The sequence below is a fragment of the Ixodes scapularis genome, unplaced genomic scaffold, assembly GCF_016920785.2.
Source record: "Ixodes scapularis isolate PalLabHiFi unplaced genomic scaffold, ASM1692078v2 PGA_scaffold6__148_contigs__length_123643588, whole genome shotgun sequence".
Classification (NCBI taxonomy): domain Eukaryota; kingdom Metazoa; phylum Arthropoda; class Arachnida; order Ixodida; family Ixodidae; genus Ixodes; species Ixodes scapularis.
In genome coordinates this window covers 121,742,265-121,751,986 of record NW_024609881.1, presented here as the reverse complement: position 1 = coordinate 121,751,986, position 9,722 = coordinate 121,742,265, and the positions used below count along the sequence as shown (strand labels likewise).

The 9,722-nt window shown below is 48.8% G+C and overlaps 1 protein-coding gene across 1 annotated transcript; it reads right to left on the bottom strand.

The window, feature by feature from the left end:
• Positions 1-1,064: 1,064 nt before the first annotated feature.
• On the bottom strand, positions 1,065-9,071 carry LOC8023139 (E3 ubiquitin-protein ligase RING2). The gene is made up of 2 exons (XM_029988540.3): positions 8,128-9,071; positions 1,065-2,379 (listed from the first exon to the last, which is right to left on the bottom strand). Exons 1-2 carry the CDS (start codon positions 9,041-9,043, stop codon positions 2,159-2,161), a joined length of 1,137 nt encoding a protein of 378 aa, XP_029844400.1. The 5' UTR covers positions 9,044-9,071; the 3' UTR covers positions 1,065-2,158.
• Between the last annotated feature and the right edge of the window lie 651 nt (positions 9,072-9,722).

Below are 9,722 nucleotides of genomic sequence, written 5' to 3'. Positions count from 1 at the left end.
GAACCAGAGCGTGGCCGTTGTCGCGGCGTTCCAACTCCTGGCTGAAAAAGCTTCCACAGGCTGTCCAGCTGGAGAGCGACCCGTAATAGAACAGGCGTCTGCTGCATCCATCACCACTGCCGTGACACCGCCAGGGTCGAGGGCAACGACAGCGTGACACACTTTTGACGACATCGGGCAGAAAACGAGGAACCACTTTTTTGGACGCTGTAAACATACCAGTCGAAGACGGGTTCCATCCACCGTATACTAGCACTTTGCATGGATTGGACATGACTGCCGCGTCGGCGTTCAGCTGGGACACATGTCCTCACTAATTGAGCACAAGCTGGATGATGAATGGATGCTAACGGCTGAACCATTTATAATGGGTGGTAGCTTGCGCCTCCTAGCCTAGAAAGCAGAAGAGCCCCAGCCGACCGCTGGCCTCTGGTAGCTGACTTGGGTGAGGGTAGAAAATCCAGCATTACGACTTGTTGTCTGGGTGGTGTTGCTGAAGGTAAGGACGACAGACAGAGGAGCCAGCCCGAGTGTCGTGGCTGGCTGCTCGGTGCCAGGGAGATTACAAGAGGGGATTAAACGGGAGGGGAAGCAGAGAGTGAAAAGAGCAGAAGTTACGAGATTCAAACCATGCTTCCCTTGAGAAACAAATGGGAGCTTCCTTCGCATTGTTCGTCCCAGGCACCAAGTACCTTTGCCAGGAAGAAAGGGCCGGTTATCTCGGCATGCGACAGTGTTCTCCAGTTCACTTCTCTCTTTTCTAGGTCGTCCACCAGACGTCAGTGCGGACCACAGATTGAAAACGAGTGCTGCATCATCGATCGGCAGTGCTCAATTGGTGAGGACCCGGGTCGCAGCCCAACGCTGATACAGCAGTCGTGCGACACTGTTCCGTCACGGGTGTATATTACAGGAAGTGACTCAGAAACAGCCATGCAATGCGTTGTGCTCTGAGAGCGTTAGGCACGTCCGAACGCAAAACAAATAGCGATGCTAAAAGTGCGCAAACGGCGTCGGTTCAAAGGGAGCCTTCAACGGCACGAAAAGAGACAGAGGGCTTCTAAGACAGGATTGAAACATTTCAATAGAAGATCAGATCGTGGCAGGGGGTAGGGACGATCGTGAACCAACATCTACTGCAGTTCTTCTAAAGGTAAGGAGGGAAAGGAAAAAAAAAATAATACCGACAAATCACGCAGACCAGTCGCTAGGGCTAATCACGAGTAGTGTCCGCTTCAGAAGCCTAGCCCACATCTTCGATCAATCAGAAACAACAATGAAACGAAGCAGCAGCACGATTCGGGAAAGAGGAGCCTCACTCTGTCGTCAGTTCACAGAGCTACGCTCGCAGACAACGCGAAGGCAAACGCGCTTTCGTCGTGCCGTGAGAGCGCCACCAGGAAGGAGCGTCGTGCACCGGCTAGCGAGGACCTCGTGAGGCATCCGAAGGAACTACCTTCGAGGGTAGCAGCACGCAACAGTGTTGAAAATTCGCTTCTTTGTAGAGACACCGGACCACTGAAAAGCGGCAGAACTGGGTTACCTAGTCTCCGCGTAATCAAAGCTTATCTTTCAGTAGCTATTTACAAGCACATTAATGTTCTCTTCCTGGAACCTTTGATCTGAATCACCGACTACAAGTGCGGGCACCACATTTTCATTGTTCGGGATGTTGCAACTTTGTGAGACGTTAAAGTTTCTGGACCCGTTCCAAAGAGAAAAACAAAGAAACTAAATCAGACAAAAAAATTATTAACAAACAACTTTCCGTTTTTTCTCTTGCTTGCCCACCCTAGTCTAGTGGCTGTTTTTGGTCCGAAAGCGTGGCATGCCAAATATACTTGCGGACAAATTTCTGTGGTATTTCCAATGAGGGGAAGAGTGCACATGCGGAGCTTCGATAGGCATTCTCATACCTTTGACTGCGTAGCCACATATCCACACTCAACAGAACCAACTCTGTCTGACTCAATGTACCACGCTGCAAAGAGATACGCCACACACAGGCGCAACCACCCTCGACGATAGCACCTTCGGACAAACCAGGTGTCATTGTGGGCCCTATTGAGGCACATCTCACGAACCGCAGAAGCTCGGCGACGCGTTCCCGCTCGCGTAGTCTGCGACCGTACCCAGTCTCACGCACTGCACTGGCCTTTCACGTCTTGCGGTGTGCGTAGTACATCTCGAGGGGCTTGTTGACCTTCCAGTACTTCTCGTTGACCTGGTCGAGGGTCATGTTGCCAGACAGGGGCGTGAACTGTCCAGGGGTCACGGCGATGTAGATGGTGAAGGGCGGCACGCTGCGCGGCGCAGATGCGTCTTGCTCTAGCTTGTCCAGGGCCAGTCTCATGGCAAGGTACTTGGACAGGTGGTCCACTGAAAGCAAAAGAAAGGACCACAAATGTGGGCAGTAGCAGATGGCAACTGACCATCGAATCTAATAGCCTGATTCGAAGTGCAATGCATAAATAAAAGCCACCTCTTTCAACAGTCTCAAAAACTCCAATATCTCCGTACTAATGGCGGTGATAGGGAAACAAGATCGCCTAAATCAAGTATTCTCGGCTTTTTATATCAAAAGCGACATACAAGGACCAACATGTTGAAATCGATTCCCAGCTTTCTGCTCTATGCTTTCGAAGACGTTTGCTTTCCCTGGAGTGAAGAAGCTGTGTGATGCCGCCATTAAAGCATCAGCTGTGACTCTGCACAAGGATGGTAGACTGAATTTTGAAAAGGGACTATTAAGTTGCCAATACAGTTATGTTGTTACAAGCCTCGTCAGTCACAGCAGCTCACACAAACTAATAGGTTAGATTCCATTTAAAGACTACCGAGGCACGCTCCAATTGCTGACAAAGAATTGAATTTTCGCAGAGGAAAAGACAATTCTGTTTCTGATTGAGTGCACTGCTCACAGCAAACACCGAGGCAGTGAGAGCATGCAGTGTAGATGTTGTGGTCAGATCAGTGGGCAATTTGCACTTGCCATTAAAATTTCAAAAGGTAACTCTAATTTAAGTATGTTACAGGTTACTGAAATTTCTCGGTAGCTTAGGAAGCATTTGTCTACTGAAATGGCAAGTATACTTGTAAAAAGTAAAAAAAGTCCGGTTCCTCGCGGAGCATTAATAATTACCCCCTTTATGCGGATAATTAAGATATATGTAGGTGAATTTTAGATTAGATATGTTATTATCTTATCAAAACATACACATTCCAAGCACCAAAAGGATTGATTTTTTCTCCGGCAACCAAATCTCGTAAGAACTACTTGGCGCAGCGTATGAACAATTCGAAAAACTTGCTTATCCACCACCCAATTACGCAAACGATAGTGAACGGCTGCCGGGGATACCCAGGGATTATTTTGTCAACGACGCGTGCACCTATCGTGAGGGGCTGCTAATTTAGGCGGCTTTGACAAAGGGCAGATCGTGACGGCTCGATGGCTCAGAACAAGTGTCTCGGAAACTGCAAAGCTCGTCGGGTGTTTGCGAGCCGCCGTTGTTAGTACCTATTAAAAGTGGAAGAACGACGGTAAAACCAATTAGACGCCAAGGCATTGCATGCCCACGCCTCGTCACAGAATGTGGATGTGGGAGCCTTTCCCGCTTGGTAAATTGAAACAGGTAGCTGGCTCAACTGACAGCTACATACAGTGCAGGTCAAGGTATGAGTGTTCCTGAGCACACCGTTAATCAAACTTTGTTGGATCTGGAGCTCCGCAGCAGACGACCCTTTCAACATGTTTTGCGTGCCAAGGGTGAATAAACACGGCATTAGGTAGGTGGTCATAATGTTTTGGCTCATCAGTGTAGTCGGTGACAGGTAAAGAATCCAATGCGCAGAGCAAGTCGTCTGCTTCTTGCGCAGGGGTCGAGGTGACGTCAGAATGACGCCGAGTTCTTATTGGCTTTGACTGGAAGGATAGCGGGTACATCTCAATGCTGGATGCCTTGAGGTCTACCCACTATATTTGTTTCAATTAGCCAATAAGAGCTCGGCGTTCTGACATCATCGCAACCCCTGTGCAAGAAGCAGATGAACTTGTGCTCCACATAGATGCTCCAGCAAAAGCCTCTTGCCTTTGATAACACTTTGGCGCACAAGCAGTCAAAACCCGGCACAAGGCAACGAGCTCTCGCTGGAGGCGGAGCATCTAGGGAATTCTTAACCTGCCATTGACTACAGGGCAACTGAAATACCTTTACTAGGTTGCTGTGGAGCTCCGATAAAACCAAGCAACAATGCAATTTGCCTTGGGTTTGACGAGGTGCCCCACCCCTATTTTTGGCTTGATTTGCTATTTTTTTTTCAACACCTAAAGGTAGCCCACACCTCGTAATCAGAGCGTTCGGATCAATAATGACCTTGGCGTAAATGCGTGTGGTTAGCTATGGCTGGATACAGCAAACATTGCTGACTGGGAAGTAGTCATCTTTCCTTCATTGCCCCTCGCCTTGATAACAAGTTTGGCGGAGATACATAATCTAAAAAACAGCATTTTTTTTCAACTTTTCTTGATTGCATACCGAAAGTTAGCCCACTCCTTATTTTCGGCCAATTTGCTCTCAATTTTAGGTGGGCTATCTCTCGGGATATTACGGTAGCCACTAAACAAAGCAGTTATGAACAGCTTCAGAATGATAGCGTACAATGTACCACGCTAGAATAGTATCTGAACGTAGTAAGTGGTCGCTTTCTCAAGACGCAACCACTTAAGCAACTGCTTTCTCTGGAAGCACTATGCAAGTGGCAGATTTTTCTCAGAGGAATTTCTAAAATGCGAATCCGCAGTCTCTGTGATAACTTATGCAATCTTGTCTGCAGCAAGGACGAGGACAAAAGGAAGAACAGGACACAACAAGGCGCAACTCTCAACTGATATTTATTGAATATGTGTTCCAGTATTTATAGTCTGAACCATCATCCCAATGACAACAGACAAAACAATAAAAGCGAAGAAACAACCGTCACAGAGCATGATTGGGAAAACACTATGTCGTTCACAGGAAAACCGGTTCCTTCTCCGATAACGCGATCGACGGCATAGCAACACACGTGTCTCCTAAATAATCAATGTGTTCGGCTTCTACAATTTCGCGTGTTAACGTTGACTAGCATTTTCCAATTTTTACACATTTATCCAACAGTGGGGTACAACCGCAAGTCTGCAATGCAAGTCAAGATAGCCACCGTTTCGCTTTTGCACATTGTTACTGTTCTCGCGAAGCCAATTATTTAGGCAGCGCCCCGTCTGCCCGACGTAGTGCCTGCCACCAGACAACGGAATGCGATAAACCACACCATCTGTACAGTCGACAAATTTCGTTCTGTGCTTCTTTTCACATCCGTGTTTGGCACGCACACCAGGCTTCGATAGTTTTCACAGGTCCATGAGCTTATTGGGCGCAGAAAACACTAGCTTTACATTTCATCGCGTTGCTACTTCCTTCAAATTGTGCGACACTCGGTGAATATACGGTATCGCAACAACTTTTTCTTTTTGTCTTGCCAGCTGGCCTCCCATTGTTTTCCTTGAGACAGTGCTTTCTTGGAAGGCCTTCCGTGACCGCAACAAGAATGTGTTTGGGGTACCCAGCTGCGAATAACCGCAAAACTTGCCGTTCAAAACCAGCGGGGATACAATGCTCACAGGACTTTTTTAGTGCATTGGTGAAACACAGGTTAACAAGCTTTCTGTGGGCTGCATAAAACGGAAGCAACGACTTATTCGCACACGACCCGTAACACCAACAGATGTGGTCGTCGAGAAATAAAAATCTGATGTCAAGGAAGCAAATAGTGGTGTCCACAGGTATCTCATGCGTGACCTTGAGTGTGCCAAGGCACTCCTTAAAAAAGCAGTCAGGGTTTTGTCAAAAGCGTTTGTGTCAGAAGCAATAAAAACTAAGAAATCATCTTACATACCTAAAAACTTTCTTTACCTTTGATCCCTGAAGCTGGCTGTTAAGAGTACTGTCAAGCTGTACTAAAAATAAATCGCTTAGAACAGGTGCGATACACGAGCCGATGCATATGCCCTGTTTTTGCAAGTAAGGTTTGCCTCCCCACTCAATAAAAGTTGTCCGAAGATAATAAAACTAATGAGTAATTCTAAAAAGCCGCTGCTTGGAATCCTTAACTCATTTTGAAAGGCTACCACTCCAATCTATACACGATAGCAAGCCGGAATGTGGGAGGGAGTAACAAAGGTCTTTTACATCGACAGAAAACGCGATAAGAGCGTTTCCTTTTTGGATGCACTAAAAAAGTCCTGTGAGCATTGTATCCCCGCTGGTATTGAACAGCAAGTTTTCCGGTTGCTCGCAGCTGGGTACCCCAAACAAATTCTAACTGCGGTCGCGGAAGGCCTTCTAAGAAAGCACTGTCTCGAGGAAAACAATGGGAGCCAGCTGGCAAGACAAAAGGGAAAAGTGGTTGTGATACCGTATATTCACCGAGTGTCACACAATTTGAAGAAAGTAACAATGAGATCAAATGTAAAGGTAGTGTTTTCTGTGCCCAATAAGCTCATGGACCAGTGCAAACTATCGAAGCCTGGTGTGCGTGCCAAACACGGATGTGAAAGGAAGCACAGAACGAAATTTGTCGACTGTACAGATGGTGTGGTTTATCGTATTCCGTTGTCTAGTGGCACGCACTACGTCGGGCAGACGGGGCACTGCCTAAATGATCGACTTCGCGAGCACAGTAACAATGTGCAAAAATAAAACGGCGGGTATCTTGACTTGCATTGCAGGACTTGCGGTTGTACCCCACTGCTGGATGGATGCATAAAAAAGTGAAAGCCGTTTACAACTCCCTGTAATGCCGAATTGGAGCGCAGCTCTTGAGGAAGAGGAGGGAAGGGTACTGAGGGCCAAGTGTTCTTGGGGGGGGGGGGGGGGGGTCACGTCCCCCGAGGGCACGTGACCTTGGTGGGGTCACGTGCCCCCCTCCGAGGTCACGTGTCCTCGGGGTGTCACGTGACTCCCCAGGTCACGTGACCCCCCCCCCCGGTCACGTGGCCAAAATTTCCCCGCTAGATTTAGCGAGGAAATTTTTTCCGCTAGATTTAGCGGGGAATTTTTTTCCGCTAGATTTAGCGGGGAAATTTTTCCCGCTAGATTTAGCGGGGAAATTTACCCATAATGCACCGCGCGGTTACGCCGACGGCGACAGCGACGCCGCTCAAGCCGGAAACGGGCGCCTAAGAGCTGCGCTCTAAAATTTAAAAATGCAAGTCAACGTTAACAGGCGAAATTGTAGAAGGTGAGCACATTGACTATTTAAGAGACACGTGTGTTGCTATGCTATCGATTGCGTCATCGGAGAAGGAACTGGTTTTCCTGAGAACGACAGTGTTTTTTCTCAATCATGCTCTGTGATGGTTGTTTCTTTGCTTTTGTCGTTTTGTTTGTTGTCCTTCTGACGATGGTTCAGAGTATAAATACTGGAACACATATTCAATAAAAATCAGCTGAGAGTTGCACCTTGTTGTGATCTGTTGTCCCTATTTTTCCTCATCCTAGCTGCGCACAAGACTGCATAAGATGTCAAACCAACTTGCCCAAACAACCACTTTTCTCTGTGATAAGGCTAGAACGGATGTCACCTTTCTGGAAATGATCACTAGTTACTTTAAAATGCAGGCGTCATGTCTCACAGAGACGAAGTTACCCCTTTGAATAAGGTATGGTTCACTATGTAGAGATGCCAGTAGGATGCCAATTTTCTTGACTTATCTTCAAACCCAAATGTGAGGCATGGTTAGGTCCCTCTAATTTACTTCTTTTTTTGTTATCATGGAAGCTACCTTTTCACGCTGTGTCGGGCAGCATGCCTCTTTAGAAACGCTCGTCTCCATACTTACTCGGGCCAGGTTTTAATACAACCCGAGTTAGCACAAATTATAAGGTGAACTTGGCTATGGTCTGTAGTAGGATAGCGGGTCCTCCCACTTTAGCAGAGCGAACGCTGGAAAGGAAGACCCCACCAATCATGGACATCAGGACATCTCTGTGGGTGGGCCTCGTTCACTACAGAAAATTTTCCAGGCAAGTTTCGCGCTCATGTGCACGAACTCGTCGGAGCAAACGGCCACCACTTGGAACTCACCGGTCGCGTTGGCGGTCGTCTTGATGTAGCGGACCTGCGCGCTCGAGTCCTCCAACAACAGCTGCGGCTGGGGCTTGAACACCAGCTCGATCTCGCTCGTCTGAGCCGCGTCCGAGCCAGCATCGTCAGCGTCCGTCTCCTCCGTCTCCCCACCGGCCGACTCGGTGTCGTTCGACTGGGCCGTGGTCGGCACCGACGTCTTGGGCTTCTTCCTCGGCTGCGACGTCGTGCTGCTCGTACTGCTCTGGGTCGTCGCGTCGCTACAGCTCCCGGGGGTGGGCGTCTGTCTCGCCGTGTTGCTCGCCGTCGGCGCCGCCGCCGCCAGAGCCGGCGTCGGCGGCGTCGCCGCACTCACCGGACTGTTGGCGACGGGCGTCGAGACGCAGGCCGTACCCGCGGTCGGCGTCGACGGCGCCTGCCCGCCCGTGCTGTTCTCTTCAGACGCATTCTTGCGCACCCGCTGGCCCCTGTTCAAAGCCTGCATCCGCATCCCTTCCTCGATGCTGTGCGCCAACGCCTGGCTGTGCTGCTTGTTGAGCTTGGCCAGCACGCGTTCCTGGTGCGCCTCGTATTCGTCGCGGCTCGGGTATATTTTGGCGATGAGCATGTCGAAGTTGGGGTCCGCCCGCAGGGACCGCTTGGAGACGAGCTTTTTTCGACAGGTCGGGCACTCTTTGTTGCCGCTGCGGAGCGCGGTGATGATACACTCCTGGCAGAAGCGGTGCAAGCACTCCTTGGTCGTCATGGTGTTCTTGAGCATGTCCAGGCAGATGGGGCACATGAGCTCGCTGTGCAGGCTCCGCGGGGACACGGCGATCTCGGTGCCGTCCGTGATCACGTCCTGCGGGGTCCGGTGGAGCTCGTACAGGCTCAGTTCCCAGGTTCGGTTCGTTGTTTGGGTGTCTGACGACGACATCTTGGAGAACTGCCGCTTTCTTGTGTTGGGGTGCGATGATGATGATAGCGGGAAAACTGGGAAAACTCTAGAGTGGAGACTGCGGCCGTCTAATTTTTAAAACAATATAGTTAACATCGAAGTGTAAAAAAAGAAAGTAAATTGCTATGAAAATATTTAAGAAAATTAGCTTATGGTTCCGATTTTGTTTAAAACAGTTAGCGTATTGACGATAAAAAATAGTTTCGATTCGTAAGCCTAGGGCGTGCGGGGCGTGCGCGAACTACGGGGAGCGCTTCTCAAACTATCATCATCATCATTTGTGACGTCACGGGTGGGACAAACTGGGAGAGACCGCGCAGATCTCGGATACCTCAGCCCGTCAGCTTGTTTCATGCACTGTTTGGGTAACGCGCGTCAAAGCGTTTCAGACGTATTTATTTCGTGAAACGACGTTTGTAGTAGAACATTTTACCAAAGTTTGAAACTGCACATGGCACGCATAGTCGTGCCAACAAACACTTGGCGCTGAGGTGCAAAGCGCTCGTATGGTGGTGTGCTGTTCTCCACCCCAGTTCAAAAAGCTGGATGATGAAAATAGAATATACAGCTCTTTACCCCACCACAACATCCACCACGGCAAATGGGGTATATTTCTTATCATGATTCCGACAAAATAAAACAAAAAAAAAGTCTAATT